This window comes from Chiloscyllium plagiosum, unplaced genomic scaffold, assembly GCF_037043375.1.
Source record: "Chiloscyllium plagiosum isolate Xiang-an unplaced genomic scaffold, Cpla_swu_hap1 HiC_scaffold_20, whole genome shotgun sequence".
In the NCBI taxonomy this organism is placed as follows: domain Eukaryota; kingdom Metazoa; phylum Chordata; class Chondrichthyes; order Orectolobiformes; family Hemiscylliidae; genus Chiloscyllium; species Chiloscyllium plagiosum.
The window spans coordinates 33,760,735-33,777,420 of NW_028270158.1; the positions used below are offsets into that span (position 1 = coordinate 33,760,735).

The 16,686-nt window shown below is 40.9% G+C and overlaps 1 protein-coding gene across 5 annotated transcripts in view; it reads left to right on the plus strand.

Moving 5' to 3' along the window:
• Nucleotides 1-7,888: 7,888 nt before the first annotated feature.
• LOC122560703 (BTB/POZ domain-containing protein KCTD5-like) overlaps nucleotides 7,889-16,686 on the plus strand; it is a 77,046-nt gene continuing 68,248 nt past the window's right edge. Inside the window, exons 1-2 of one of the 5 annotated variants that reach the window (XM_087997801.1) lie at nucleotides 8,020-8,158; nucleotides 9,266-9,332. In XM_087997801.1, coding sequence (XP_087853927.1) covers nucleotides 9,282-9,332 — 51 coding nt within the window. In that variant the 5' untranslated portion in view covers nucleotides 8,020-8,158; nucleotides 9,266-9,281. Of the gene's footprint in view, nucleotides 8,159-9,265; nucleotides 9,333-16,686 lie in introns of all 5 variants that reach the window. The other 4 variants (XM_087997797.1, XM_087997799.1, XM_087997798.1 and 1 more) reach the window with 4 other exon arrangements.

Genomic DNA, 16,686 nt, shown 5'->3' on the forward strand with positions numbered 1-16,686 from the left:
AATACTGTGAATGGCTCAACTGTTAGCTTACCTGATGTGCATACTGGATCTCTCTCAGCACCACTGTTTGTACTGTTTCAATGGGGAAGCAATAGGGCTACAATGGACAAGGTAAAAATGACTGGCTTTCTGTTCCTCATAGTTGTGTTACACCACAACACATGTTTGTCAGACAGGAGCTGCCTTTGGCTTAGTGCAATCTACTTTTCCCAGCCATTCTTGGGCAGAATGGCCACTTGGGTGAAGTGTAAGAATAACGCTAATATCTATGAAATCATATCTCAATATGAGACAACACTTCAAAGGAATGGATACAAATTCTACGTAATTAAAGGTTTCTTGAAGCACAACTGTGGAACATTACATTTCCATAAAATACTAAAGTAGCCCAACAGTTATCTTACTGTATGGGAGGTGATGGAGTAGTTGTAGCATTGTAATCAGACTTTTGAAATAAAGGGAAAAGTGTTGTAGTGGCAGGGCATTAAACAATGTCTGCACTTTTTTAAACCCCATAAAACCTGAAAGAAGGTAAGGAATATGAACACAAGTAGGCCTTTCAGCCCTTGTGCCATTAAAATAATAGTTGACCAAATGTGGTCTGAACTCCACTTTCATTCCTATTGCCATTACCTTTGACATTCTTGATAACTTAAAAATCTAGTTCAGCTTTAAATATATTCAATGATTCAGTCTCCAACGGTCTTTCGGGAGGTAATTCCACAGAGAACGGAGTTAAACCACAGAGAACATTTTTTTCTCATCTGCATTTTAAATGGGGTACCCTTTGCTTTGAAATTGTACCAAGAGGGGAAATGTCCTTTCAGCATTTACTCCCAAGCCCCCTCAGAATTTTGTTTTTTAAATCAGGTTACCTGTCTTCTGAACTCCCAAGTTTAAGCCCAATTTGCTAAAGCCTTCCTCAAAACAATCCCTTCATCCCAGGAATTAACTGAGTAAATCATCTCTGGACTGCCTCCCTGCCCAAAACGTCGATTCTCCTGTTCCTCGGATGCTGCCTGACCTGCTTTGCTTTTCCAGCATCTCACTCTCGACTCTGATCTCCAGCATCTGCAGAGCTCACTTTCTCCCAATGCAAGAATACCTCTGCTCTTGTACATATTACCCAAGGTATAGTCTCACCAATGCCTTGAACAGTTCTGGCAAAACCTTTTACTTTCTAACAAGGGATATATTCCATTTCCCTTGTAATTTGCTTTCTTAATTGCTTACTGTACCTGCATATGAAATGTGGTTCATGTAGATCCTTCTGTAACACTTTGTTTTGCAGATTCTCTTTAAGTGACTATTTCAACTCTGCAAGTGAGCAACTTGCACCTTTACACATTATACTCCATGTGCCAAACTTTTGAATCATTTATGCAGACCTTTTTGAATATTTATGCAGACCTTTTATATCCTCTGCATGTAGTCTCTTCATCCAAGCCATTAATATAGGTCATAAAGAGTTGAGGCCTCAGCACTGATCCCTGAAGAACTCTACTCGTTAGTTTACCAACCTGAAAATGACCCATTTCTGTTCAGTTTCCTGTCGGTCTCGCAATTCTCTCTTCATGCTAATATCACTTCCAACATTATATATTTTCAGTTTGTACAGGTAGTTCTCCTATGATGCAGTAGTTGTGTTCCCATGAAACACCATGTTGTAGAAAATCATACAATGTACGTAATGGAGCCTTTGGGGAAAAAGGGTTGGGATGATCCACCAAAAATCATCCCACAAAACAAAAATAGTAGTTAACCTAACACAAATGATGGCACAGTCTAAGTAAATCTTTAAATAATATTTTAATCAAATAATACAGTAAATTAACACTTTAAAATCACTGGCTACAGCATCGTATCATTCATGAAGCTCTTCACCAGAAAACGCCAACTGACCACATAATGCCAATTCTGAAGTCCAGTTCTCCTCAAGACTCTCCCCAGTTTGAAATAAAGTTCCTTCTAAATGTAGACTACAATTCTCAGTTTTGAGCTAAGTTTCAAGACTTGCAGAGCTGATTGCATTCCTGCTTAGCTGAACACACAATTTGCATTTTGCAGACAGAGGATCGTGAGGCTGCGTTTTGTTGTTCAGCTTGTGCTGGAGGTGAAATCACATTTTAAAGAATCCACAATTTATAAATCATATTAAAACCAAATTGGGTTTAATAAATGCATGTTATAGAACTACTGGTACAGTAACCTTCCTTATCAAATGGCTTTTGGAAATCTAAATACACTATATCAAAGGTTGTCATTTATTCACCTCTAAGGACTCGAGTGTGAAATACCATTTCCCTTTTTCAAAACAATGTTAATTGCCTGATTTCATTCTGATTTTCTAAATATCTTGCTACTACCTCTGTACTACTAGATTCTAGAATGTTTCCAATGACAGACGTTAAACTAACTAGCCTAGATTTTCCTGGCCTCTCTGTCCCCCACTCCCCTAACTTCTTGGACAGTAGTGTTATATTTGCAATTTTCCAAGCAACTGGGACCTTCCTAGAATCTAGGAAATTTTGGAAAATTATGACCTCTGCAGCAATTTCTGTTCAAACTCTAGGATGCAGGTCATCAGGTCCAGGGAATTTGTCACACTTGAGCCACATCAGTATTCTCATTGTTTTAGTGGTAGTGATAAGTGCCTGCCTCCTTTTTGCATCATGATTTTTCAACTATTCTTGGAAGGCTTTTTGTCTCTTCCATTCTGAAAATGAATACAAAGTATTTATTCAATTCCTATGACATTCCCTCACTTCCCACCATTAATTCCCCTGTCCCACTCTGTATGGGACCAATACTCACTTTAGCTCCCTTTTTGTATGTTTGTGGAAACTGTTAATTCTTTTTCTTTCTAGTGCTATAATTTATTATTTATTCTATTGCACATCCTTTCTCAATCTTTTACACAATCACTAATCTCCACACCATTGTATGCCTGTTCTGTCAATTTGTTACCATCCTTAATTTGTTATCCATAGATGGTGCATCCTTCTGGTAGAGCAATTCTCCTACAATGGAAAACATCTTTGAGAATGATGAAGTGTCTCCTAAAGGTCAGTCATTGCAATTTCACTGTCTCACCTTTTAAACTATTTTCACAGTTCATATTGGCATACTGAATTTTTCATCTTAGTGTCTTTTAAGGCAGTAGTTATGGACCCATATTTCTCACACCTGTGTCCGTAGTTAATCTTAACTCATTACACATTGAGATCCAAAATAGCCTGGTCATTACTAAGTTCTAGAACAGATTTAAGAAACTCTGTCACACAGGGTGGGGGTATGAATGCATCCTTCAGGTTTCCTTTGCCAATTTGACGACAAGCTAGTCTTTAATGATTATTGTAGTACCCTTCTTGGAAGCTCTGATTATTTCTTTACACATACTCTGTCCTACTGTGTAATTATAGTACTACTCCTCCTAATGACGAGGAGCAAATCACTGTAGATGCTGTAATCTACTAAAAAGAAAAAATGCTGGAGATCACAGTGGATCAGAGCTCTGAAGAGTCATCTGGACTCAACGTTAGCTTGCTTTCTTTCCATGGATGCTACCTGACTGACTGGCTGTGATCCCCACCAATGACCATTTCCTTTGGCTAGGTCCTAACTCCATCAAAACTGATTCTACAACTTGATCTTCTAAACCAAAATAATTTCTTGTTGTTTTGATTTTTTTTTGTTATTGCTGGGGCTAACCTACCATGTTTTTCTTCTGTCCTTCGTAAATGTCAAAGGCCCTTAAATTCAAGTTGCAGCATTGTCAACATTGCAGCTGTGTCATTGTCATATAATGTTGTAATAATTTTTTTTAGTTTGTGCTAGCAATTCATTCCCATCTTAAAAATTTTGTGAGTATTCTGATGAAGAGCCTTTAATTCAGACTCTATGCTGTTATTTACTCTCGTCTTTATCAATATCATTACCTTGCACTACTGCCTTGTCCTTTCCTTTTTAATTTTCTACATCTTTCATATGTACCATCCTTCCCACTATATTAAAGCTCTTTCTACAGAATTAGACCAAGTAAGACACTTTCGATTATTCATTTTTATATAAGATGGGAGCAGAAGTAGATCACATGGTTTCTTGAACCTGTCCTAGTATTCAACAAGATGGTTGCTGATCAATTTGTGTTTTGAATTCCATATCCCTATCTACCCGCATTAACTTTTGGCTTCACTATCTTGAAAAAAAAATCCATCTACCTACCTCTACATTGAATATTTAACACTCTCTGCTTCCACCACATTCTTAAAGGTTGCATAATAGCAAGCAGAGCTACCTCACAGTGCCAGGGATCCAGGTGACTGACCGTGTGGAGTTTGCACGTTCTCCACATGTCTGTGTGGGTTTCCTTCGGGTGCTCCAGTTTCCTTCCACAGTCCAAAGATGTGCAGGTTAGGTGGCCATGCTAAATTGCCCGTAAGTATCCAGGGATATGCAGACTAGGTGGATTAGCCTTGGGAAATGAAGGGATATAGCCTACTTCAGCACTAGGGATTCTATGAAAGCAGAGAATTCCAAAGTGTCTCAAACCTCCGAAAGAAAAAATTTACTCCTCATTCTCTGCTCCAAATAAGTGGCCCCAAGTTCTGGATTCGCAGGAAGAAATTTCTATCTTGTCAAGCCCATTCAGAATCTTGTACACTTCAATCAAGTCACTCCTCGCTTTTCTAAAGTCTAGTCTGACCAACCTTTCCTCAGAAGAAAATTGACTTTTCCAACATCAACTTTGTAAACCTCGGAACTGCCTCCAGTGCAGTTATATCATTCCTTAAACAAGGAGACCAAAGCTGCACATACTTTGAGATTCTCACCAGTGTCTTGTTTACTGAAGCATAACATTCTTATTTGTATGTTCAATTTCTTTCACCCTATTCTTGATAATATCCTATATCTATGTACTAACATTTTGATACTCGTGCATTAAAATACCTAAATCCCTTTGCACCTCTGATTTTTACATAATTTACCATTTAAGTTAATACTCTGCACTCATGACTGCTTTCCATTCTTCCTGCCAAAGTGAACAACTTCACATTCTCCCACATTATATTCTGTCTTCCAGACATTTTCCCCCACTCACTCAACCTATCCAGATTCTGCTGCATTCTGCTTCCTACCCATTGTCATCATATGCAAATTGAGTTGCCATGCCTATTTCCCCACCAACCCCCAAATCTAAGTCTGCCATATCAGCACGGAAACCGACCCTTTGGTCCAACTCGTTCACGCCAACCAAGTTTCCTGAACTAAACTAGTCCCACTTGCCTGCGTCTGCCCAATATAGCTTTAAATATTTTCTATTCAAGTACCAATCCAAATCTTTTAAATGTTGTAACTGCACCTGCATCCACCATTTCCTCTGGCATTCACGTTTTATCTTTTCAATCAAAAATAGCTTCAGAATAGGACTTATAAACCGGAGGTCCTCTGCTCCATCCATTTCGTTTCTTATTTTTCTGCTTTTTTTTTTTACTACTTACCATCCTTGGCAGGCATCAGCAATATCTGGGGTAAAACCAGCACAGACTCTCAGCCTCGAACGCCTTGAAGTGAAGCCAGTGCAGACTCCTTGCCTTGAGGTGACGCCATTGGTCTGGCAATATGGAAGGTGGTAGAGTGTATTTGAACCCTGGGTGGGAAGGGATTATTGGGCAAAAACCAAAAGAACTGCAGATACTGGAAATGTGAAACAAAAACAAATTGCTGGAAAATCTCAGCAGGTCTGACAGCATCTGTGGAGAAAAATCAGAGTTAACATTTCGAGACCAGTAACCCTTCTTCAGAACTTCTGGCAAATGCTGCCAGACCTGATATTTTTCAGCAATTTCTGTTTTTATTAGGGATTATCAATTCTGGCAGGTTAGAATGTGATGACAAGATCTGGGGGAACAGGGTTGGGGTTATAGTTAGGGATCAGTGCTGTCTTGGGGGGTTCTGTTTAGTAGTTATCCAGAAGTTAAAGTAGGTTTTTAATCCACTAATCTTTTAATTATCAAGCTTGGGTGAGTTGGAGCCCTCTAAATTGTCTGAATTTGTTACGCTACCAAAGTCAGGAGGGTTTGATTTATAAGGATAGGCTATAACCTCACTGGAACATAGGAAGTTAAAGAATGACCTTAGAGGTTTATAAAATCATGAGGGGCATAGATAAGAGTGGATAGCAAGGGTCCTTTCCTAGAGTGGTCAAGTTCAAAACTAGGAGACATACTTTTAAAGTGAGAAGAAAGTTTTAAAAAGGGCATGAGGGGAGAACAGTGATTTGCCAGAGGAAGTGGTGGATGAAATACAGTTACAACATTCAAAAGGCATTTGGATAGGTTACAAATGAGAAGATTTTGGTGGAATATGGGCCAAATCCTGGTAGATGGGGACTAGTTTAGTTTGGGAACATGATCGGTACAGATTCGGTCTACTTCCATACTTGATGACTATTACAAGCAAGGGAAGTACCTATTGGTATTGTCAATTTCCTGAGCAATTCTCTTGGAGTCAACCTGACCCTGGTGTGCAACTCCAGTATACACTGCTCTTTCTGCTCATTGGAGTATCTGAGCCATATTTTTAGGGGTGGAAAAATTTGCTTTAATGGTTTCTGAAATATTTGTTTTGATCTTTCATCTTGCTACCTTTAGATGGCGCATTTTAACCATGAAGCTACTCAAACTCCTGAGAAATACTTTATGACAAATTACACGACCTTCGATGTAAATCATAGAATTGGAACAGGCCAGGATGTTTCTAATTTCTAACGTAGAATTATATCGAGCCATTACCCTGTGAGTAGTTTTCCCTAAATAAAGCTTTTTCTTGGAAAGCATGAGAAGAAAAGCTCTTGGCAAAATTAACAAATCCAAGCCAACAGTTTGGAGAATGTTACATTTTAAAATAAACCTTTTGGAAGTATTAGGTAGTTACCACCAACCAATTTAAAAGATTAATTATAGCATGCTCGTCAAAGTTATCGTTTTGCAGTAATAGTGATTCGTAAGCACCCCTTTAACGTTCATGAACGTTTTTAGTGAATATCATGATTCGTGATAGATAAAGGTAATTTAGTTTGTGTTAGAAGCAGTCTTGGTGTAAATATTATCATTGTTGTGCAATTTGCATTATTAACATATCAAATATCTGTAACATGGTGTTAAAAGATTTACCATAGAACATTAATAAATAGAAACAGTGTAATTGGAGAAACTCAAGTCTCATTGTATCCGTGGAGAGAGAGAAACAGTTATCGTTTCGAATCCAAAGACAATTCCGGAACTATCACATTAAAATAAAATAAATATCTGCAGATGTGAAACAAAATCAAAAGGTCTGGCAGTGTCTGTGGAGACAGAAAGAGTCTGGAGTCCAGCGCCCATTCAGAACTGATTGTACTGAGGGAAAGGTGGTATATGTGCTGATGATGATGATGGGGGGGGGGGGGGGGCGATGGAAGGAATAAGCAGAAATATGGAGCTGGGAGAGATATTAATAAAACACAACTGTAGCTGATGGACATCTGAAACAAAAATTAGAAATGGATGTTCTGAAAAAGGGTTACTGGGGTCGAGTTAAGTATCACGCACCAGGCTATAGTCAACAGGTTTATTTGGAAACACGAACTTTCACGGTCCTACTCCTTCACCAGGGGCTCGTAAACATGCGGTGCATGCTGGGAAGTGTAGTGGTCTTGGGCGGTGAGGGGGGGAGCAGTGTATGCCGGGAAGTGGGGATGCGGTGCATGCCGGGAGGTGTGGCGTCCAATTGCAGGCAGGTTGGGGCTGGCGATGCGGTGCATGCCGGGAGGTGTGGCGGCGGTAGTGATGCGGTGCATGCCGGGAGGTGTGGCGGAGGGTGGGGTCGCGATGCGGTGCATACCAGGAGGTGTGGCGACGGGGGCGGTGGAGAATGCGGTGGGAGGTCGCTGACAATGGCGGCGGTGAGTGGTTCGTTGCCGGAGCTCTCGGAAAACTTTAACGGTTCCCTGTGCCGGAAATGTTCTGGTTTGGAGCGCGCGGCTGCTGCCGCTAAGTGGGTCCGTCTGAATGTCGGCGGCACCCGGTTCCTGAGCACCCGCCAGACTCTCTGCCGCGACCCCAAGTCATTCCTATATCGACTGTGCCAAGCCGACCCCGACCTGGATTCTGACAAGGTACTGGGGAAGAAAGGGGTGGACTGAGACTGTGGGGACGGTGGGTAAGGAAGACCCTAAGTTTTGGGCAGAGGTTGGTCTCAGATAGGATATACTGATTTTAAAAACACATTCCTTAAACTTTCACCTAAAATGAGGGATGTTTCAGTAATCTGGGGATTTATGAATGCTATTAAAATCCCAAAGCGCCACCAACAATGAAGAAATTTTGATTGTGCTTATGTGCACCGGTTTTTGTATTGTATCTGCAAACGATTCATTGCAACTTGTGAGATTAGCCGTCACTCCATGTCAATAAGGGAATCTCAATTTCTAATTCAGAACGTAGGAATTCTTAATGTGTATGATTGATGGAACATGATTTTTAGGAAAGGGCATAACTGCAGGATTGATATTGCCTGCAGACATTGAGAACCCTCTCTCTTGACAAGCCACAACATTAATCAATTGTTTAGCTTCAGATGTTATCAGTTGGCACTTTAAGGTATCTTGCAAGACTACAAGCCATACAAAATACACAATTGAAAGAAATTTAGTTTAAAATGCTCCAGAATTTACCAAAAGTTTATTTCTCATAAGACATTCCCACTGTTTCTCCCACCAGATATTAACTGTGTGTAGTTTTCTACTGTTGTGCATGAGTTTGTGCTGGATATTACTTCGATCACTCATTTCAGTGAATATGGTGAATTGCCTCGGCTGGTATTGCAGTACAGCCCACTTACTGTAGTTTGTTTTGTTTTGGGACTTTAACAAGCATGCTGCTGGAGAGATTCTGTAATCTGTCACATTCCTGTGCTATTTTAGCATACAGACTAAGAAGGTTTGTCTTGAATGTAATAATCTGTAAAAATGCATTCAAGTCAGCAATTTCATTTTGCATGATGACTTCCCTAGAGAATAGATATCCATATAGCCAGGACGATCCTGAACTCAGTCCCTGCCCTGTACTGTACTAAGTTACTGATAACAAATGAGGTGTTGCAATTATCTTTGCTGCAGCAGAATATTCTGCAGCATCTGTATAGGATGGTATGGGCTGAACAGGGAAGACTGGACATGGTTTTGATATCTGACAGCAATAACCATTTATTACTCACTTTTCAGATGCAAGTCAAGGGCCATGTTGGTACTGTACTCCATGATAAGTCGATATCTTTCACATGCAATAGTGGTAATTATTCTGAGTTTACATATTTAATGTAATTTGCATTTAACTGGATTTGGTTGAATTTCACAGCTGCATTTTTGGTGTGTCTGGAAGCATGTCATTTTACCATGTTAAAGGAGCGGTATAGTTGATTGCAGTGCTCAGTATCTTGTAAATCAATCCTGAGCACAGCTACACTTGAAGCTATTTTTCCATTGATTTTGTTTTATTGTGGATTGTGCATTGAATACTTGTCTGCTGACCAATCTTTCACACTCTGGAATGATGTCTGTGCTGTCTCCTGATAAAATTCTATAACTTGAGATGCTATGAAACAGATTTTTTTGGGGTGCATTTGTATTAGCAGCTAAATGATGAGAAGTGGAGATTAGCCATTGTTACAGATGTTTGAACCGATGTCCCATAAACACCAATGTTTACAATCTTTCAATCAACAATCTTTCAATCTCTTCTCTGCTTTTCTCCCTGTCGGTAGTAATTGTGCTGTATTGCATCCAATAGTACAGGTAGACGCGAGCTTTTAGAAGCTGAATTTCTGGGTCCATTTACCCATGACCTCGAGAGACCAGTGAAACTGTAATGCTAAAAGTGAAATATAGCTGGAATATTAGTCAACCTAATGGGCGGCACGGTGGCACAGTGGTTAGCACTGCTGCCTCGCAGCGTCAGAGACCCACCTCAGGCAACTGACTGTGGAGTTTACATGTTCTCCCCGTGTCTGCGTGGGTTTCCTCCGGGTGCTCCCTCCCACAGTCCAAAAATGTGCAGGTTAGGTGAATTGGCCATGCTAAATTCCCCTTAGTTTTAGGTGAAGGGGTAAATGTAGGGGAATGGGTCTGGGTGGGTTGCACTTCGGCGGGTCGGTGTGGACTTGTTGGGCTGAAGGGCCTGTTTCCACACTGTGGGTAATCTTAATAAAGTAGATGACAGCCATTTATTCTGGTTCATTGGTCAAGCCATTGCCTCAAGCAATCAGAGTCAACCTGGCAATTAGCTGTCAATCATCATTAACTGACATATTCTTCATATACCTGATGAAGGGCTTTTACCGAAAACGTCGATTTTCCTGCTCCTCGGATGCTGCCTGACCTGTGCTTTTCCAGAACCACTCTAATCCATATTCTTCATGGCATTGCATCTACAAATCAGAGTCCACTTGCCAACCAAATCAGCACACTTTTCAGACAGTATAAATGTTGCTTTCCCTTTGCATTGGTACTCGTACAAATTGTTCTCACATGGGACAAAAACTTTCGTCAGAATGTCTTCATTTTTAGCAATACTAAGGGTGAAATTATAGAGATTAGTGATCATTAGCTGTATGTAACTTCCTTAACAATCTAACCTACATTTTATAAATAGTGTCATCTTGTTCTTGCCTCAGTCGAAGCAAAACGCTCAGACAGTATAGTTTTACCTCCATCTTTATTCCGGGCCCTGGAGGGAGAGAGAACGATCGCCCATGTGCACAGAGGCATAAGTTCTCGGTGGTCTTTAGAACAGTTTCTTAATAAATTATATAGTCATTTACAGGGAGGAGCATCCAGATAAGGCAAAGTACATATTGATTGGGTGACCATTACAATCAGTGAGTGTCACTAGCAAAGATTAAGCCATCTGGTGTTACACAATGAATGCTCTTAACCTTAACTGACTTCATGTCATAAAAAATGAATGCTTTTCCATCTTGTTAACCCATTACCATTGCTCAAAGTTTGTGCGAAGATTTGTAGCTCGGGTGCTTGTTGCTGTGGTTCTGTTCGCCGAGCTGGAAGTTTTTGTTGCAAACGTTTCGTCTCCTGGCTAGGCGACATCATCAGTGCTTGGGAGCCTCCTGCGAAGCGCTTCTTTGATGTTTCCTCCGGTGTTTATAGTGGTCTGTCCCTGCCGCTTCCGGTTGTCAGTTTCAGCTGTCCGCTGTAGTGGTTGGTATATTGGGTCCAGGTCGATGTGTTTGTTGATGGAGTTTGTGGATGAATGCCATGCCTCTAGGAATTCCCTGGCTGTTCTCTGTCTGGCTTGCCCTATGATAGTATTGTTGTCCCAGTCGAATTCATGTTGCTTGTTGTCTGCGTGTGTGGCTACTAAGGATAGCTGGTCGTGTCGTTTCGTGGCTAGTTGATCATGTATGTGGATTGTTAGCTGTCTTCCTGTTTGTCCTATATAGTGTTTTGTGCAGTCCTTGCATGGTATTTTGTACACTACATTAGTTTTGCTCATTGTTAACCCTATTGTTAACTGCAAGTTATCTAATCTTAGTCATACTCAGCTGAACCTCTTGTTTCTCAAACCTTAACTCTTTCCCTACCTGCTCACACCCAATACACATTCTCATTAGTTATTCACTTCAGTTGTGTGGACTTCTCAAATCAAGTTTTATAACCATCACAATGCATTGAGCTGTTTCAGTCATCCTCGTGTTGTTAGGTTTAATTAGTTTGAATTCCATTTGAAAACTCTAATCAGATGGGAACAAAAGCCCACAGAATATGGCATTTTACCCACCCAAATTTTACCTTTAATTTCATTCAATTGTCAAGTGACAATACGTCTATCCTGTTAAGCGCTGTAGTTTCAACTGATGTTTATAGCTGTCCTTATGTCAGAGCGGTTTCCAAGTTTTTCAGCATGTTGATATATTGCATGTGCTGACACCATGGACACCATTTTGATTTCTGAAGAGTGAAATTCCCACAAGTTTTAAAACAAAAAGTGCTTTCATCAAAAGATCTTTTGCTGATGCAAGGCAAGTAAATTAGTGATAACTCAGCAAGAAGCCTGACTGAAATTTCATTGCTAGTATTACCTGTTGTACTAGAACTTGTGTTCTAAACGCTATACCAAACAAGAAATGTATCTGATAGCACCTTTGTTTAATGCTAAGAAGGAAATGGGAAACCTGAAGCAAGAGAGTTAAGCTAAAGGTGGCACAGTGGTTAGCACTGCTGCCACACAGCACCACGGTCCCAGGTTCAATTCCAGCCTTCGGAGACTGTGCAAACTCCATACAGACATTCTCCCCGTGTCTGCGTGGGTTTTCTCCGGGTGCTCTGGTTTCCTCCCACAGTCACAAAGATGTGCAGGTCAGGTGAATTGGCCATAGTGTTAGGTGCATTAGTCAGAGGGAAATGGGTCTGGGTGGGTTACTCTTCAGAGAGTTGGTGTGGACTGGTTGAGCCGAAGGGCCTGTTTCCACACTGTAGGGAATCTAATCAAAAGCTAAGTCCGAAAGATGAAACGGCAACTCAATGGTTTTGGGGAGGAGCACAAAGCAGTGCCGTGTAGTGATAGAAATGATGAAGCACTGGAGAATTGCTAAGACAGAATTTATCATATTTGAGTTACAAGCCCACTCTGCTGCCATTCTGTACATGCTTAATGTCAATCTGCTGAGTGAACTATCTGATTGTGAGTCAGTTGTATGTTTTAGAACAGATTGATGTTTCATTCCTAAAACTAAATGCTTGCAACAAATATTTTCTTTATTTGAAAAGTTTAAAGTTTGCTTAGTCTATTTGAATCATACAGTTGTTTCCAAACTTAATGTGATGTTTTAAGTCACATGTTTGATTTATTTTGTTGAAGCTACATTACCAAGGTCATACATTCTGATTAGTAGCCAGGCTACATCACTGCAGGAGGCATCTATTTAATGGAAAACATATTCAGGTGGTTTGACAATGTTCAATGAATGTCGTTTACCAGTCATTGAAGCAGGGGTATAATTGCAATGCGCAGGAAGGCAAGAATAAAAGGAGAAAGGGGAAATAAACTTCATCGCTTATAACCAGGTTTACATTTCGGATGAGTTGATCCTTTGGAATGTAGGAGACCAAGGATATTATATCAACAGTAAACAGTCTTTTAGAATTTCTGTCTGTGTTGTAGTTGGTCCGTGTGGGATCACTACCCTTGCATTTTCTTGACCAACATTATGGATGAGAGGAAAAATTCAGTTTGGAAATAACTTTTTTTTGTCTCTGAGAGTTCATGCAAGTGCTTCACTGAAATCATTCTTGATGTAGTCATTGAGGACTACAGTAGAGAAAAAAAGGCCCTTCTGTCCATTGAGCCTGCACCAGTCAAAAACAACCATTTAACTATTCTAATTCTATTTTATGGCAGTGGCTCAGAGCCTTGCATGCCTTGGTAACACAGGTAGACATCTAAGTGCTACTTAAATGTTATGAGGGTTTCTGCTTCTACCACTCTTAAAGGCAGTGAGTTCCAGATTCCCCTCACCTTAAACCTGTGCCTCCCCCCACCTTGATTTCTTCATCAAGGGGAACAAACTTGCTTCCTGTCCACGCTGTCTGTGTCCCTTTATAATTTTATGCCTTTCAATCATGTCCCCACACTGTCTTACTCCCAGGGTATCAATGTCACTCTATCCAATCTCTCTTCAAAACTAAAACTCTCCACACACAGGTAACATCTTGGTAAATCCTCTTTGGACCTTTTCTGGTGCAATCACATCTTTCCTAGAATGTAGATTGCAGAACTGCACACAGTACGCTTGCTGTGACCTAACTAACTTTTGTACAGTTTAAGCATAGCCTCCTTGCACTTAAATTCTCTGCCTTAGCTAATAAAGGCAAGTTTATCTCATGCCTTCTTATCCACTTTATCTACCTGCAACCTTAAGGGACCTATGGACATGAATACTAAGGTACTTCTGACCCTCAGTATTTCCCAGGATCTTATTCCATTTCATGTTTGTCTTGCTCAGGTTTTCTTTTACAGGATTAAAAATAATATTTATTTAATCCGGAGAGTACATGAAGCAGCATGTGTTATAGGACTATAAATGGGTATCTGAATTTGAATGCATGCAGCAAGCAGGAAATCCTGCCCCTCTGTGAGCTGTGGAGTCCACAAATTCCTTCCTCAATCCCTTTTTTTCTTTGCTGATGAAGAAGTTGCAATAGAAACCAACCATATTTACAAAAAAAAAGCTTTCTTAGACTTTATGGAAGGTTGGGAAGATGTAATTAAGAGCAAGACATAGAACAAGTCAGTTATAAAATAAAAATTGTCAATTCTGTTGTGGAGAACATTTAGAACAGATTGGATTAGGAAAAGAAAAATGTTTTGACTGCTGGAAATACTTGGGAAAGACCGCATCTGCAAAGAGAGAAAAGCATTAATGTTTCGGCCTTTGGATTCAGCACTGATGTCAGTACTTTGAGATCATAACTACTATATAACTACTTTTTTGACAGCAAGTCGATGCCATAATTCTCTTTTTTTTATTTCCACCATAAATCTTTGTATGACATCATCGTCAGCCCTTTTGGTCATTGAAGTAATTTCTGCCTTTTGCAGATCTTACCATCGTTCTTCCTCTCTCCTTCCATTTCTGATCGTTCTTAAAGTTGTTTCTCCTTTATGTTTTGCCTGTTAAGGGGGAATTATCGCTAGACTATTAGCAAACGTAGTAGGACCCGGGTTTGAATTTCACCATGGCAATTGGTGGAACTGGTATTCAAGAAGAAATATCCGGAATTAAAAATCTGGTGACCATGACTGTTGGAAAAACCCATCTAAATCACAAATGCCCTTCAGGGAAGGGAATCTCGGGTAGCCTGGCTTATATGTGACTGCAGACCCACAGAAATGTGATTGACTCTCAGTTGTCCTCTGAAATGACCTAGCAAGCCAATCCGATGTATCAATCAAGTTGAAATCTAAACAGAGAAATGAAACCAGATGGACCACCTAGCATCAATCTAGGCACCAGTAAAGACCGTGGTGGAAACAGCACTGTTGAGCCTGCAAAAGTCCTCCTTACCAACTCATGGTGACAAAATTTGAAAGAGCTGTCTCTCAGGCTAATCAAGCAACAGCCTGACTTAGTCATAGACACGGAATCGTGCTTCACAGAAAACGTTGCAGACAATGGCATCATCCTTGAATATATTATGTCCCACCGGCGGAGGCGGTAGCACAGTGGTATACAGTCAGGAATGAGTTTCTCAGCACTGACTCGATTTCTTGTGGCTTCAGGTTAAACGTGGGCAAGGAAGCCACCTGCTGATTACCACATACTGTCCTCACTTTGCTGAAGAGCCAGTATACCCATGTGTTGAGCAGCGCTTGGCAGTACTGAGAGTAGCAAGAGTGCAGAACAAACTCTGGGGCATTTCAATGTCCACCACCAAGAGTGTCTTGGCAGCAGCACCACTGATCAAGCTGGTCAAGTCCTAAAAGATATTGCTGCAATACTGGTTCTGCAGTAAGTGGTGAGGGAACCAACAAGAGGGAAAAACATATTTGACTTCATCCTAACCAATCTGCTGAATGCAGATGCACCTGTGCATGAAAGTATCAGAAAGAGTGACCACCGCACAGTCCTTGTGGAGACGAAATCCCACCGTCACATTGAGAATACCCTCCGTCATGTTGTGTGGACCACATTGGGGCAGACATTGCGCAGATCTAGCAGGTCAAGACTGGACATCCAGGCAGCACACTGGGCTATCAGCAGCAGCAGAACTATACGCCAGCACAATCTGCAACCCCATGGCCTAACATATTCCCACTCAGCCATTGCCATCCAGCCAAGGAATCAGCCAATGCTCAATAAAGAGTTCAAGCAAACACATTTGTATTTCAATCAGCATAAGCAGCAAGTGACCCCACAACAATTGGAGCACATCTAAGTTCTGCTCCAACCAGTTGTGAATTGTGGGCATTTGAACAACTTACTGGTGGAGGTGACTCCACAGGTATCCACGCCCTCAGATAGGGAATAGCACAGCGCTTCAGCACAAAAGGTAAGACTGAAGCATTTGCATCTTCAGCCAAAAATGCTGATCCATCTTAGCCTCCTTCAGTGGTCCCCAGCATCACTGATACCAATCTTCAGCCAATTTGATTTACTCCACTTAGTGTTAAGATACAGTTGGCAGCACTAGCTAGTGCAAAGGCTCTGACCCTGACAACATTCTGACAATAGTCCTGAACACTTGTGCTTCAGATCTTGCAACTCTTTTGGTCAAGCTATTTCAGTGCAGTTTCAACACTGGCATCTGCCCAACAATGTGGAAAATTGCCCAGGTATGTCCTGTACACACAAAAAGACAGACAAATCCAACCTGACCAAGTAACTGCCAGATCAACCTACTCTTGATAATCAATAAAGTAATGGAAGGCACCAGCAACAGTGCTATCAAGCAGCACCTGTCAGCAATTACCTGCTCAGTGATGCCCTGTTTGGGTTCTGCCAGGGCCACTCACCACCTAGCCTCCTTGCATTCTTGGTTCAAACATGGACAAAAGAGTTGAATTCCAGTGATGAGGTGAGAGTGATAGCCCTTGCATTTGACAGAGTGTGGCATCAAGGAGGCCTCGCAAA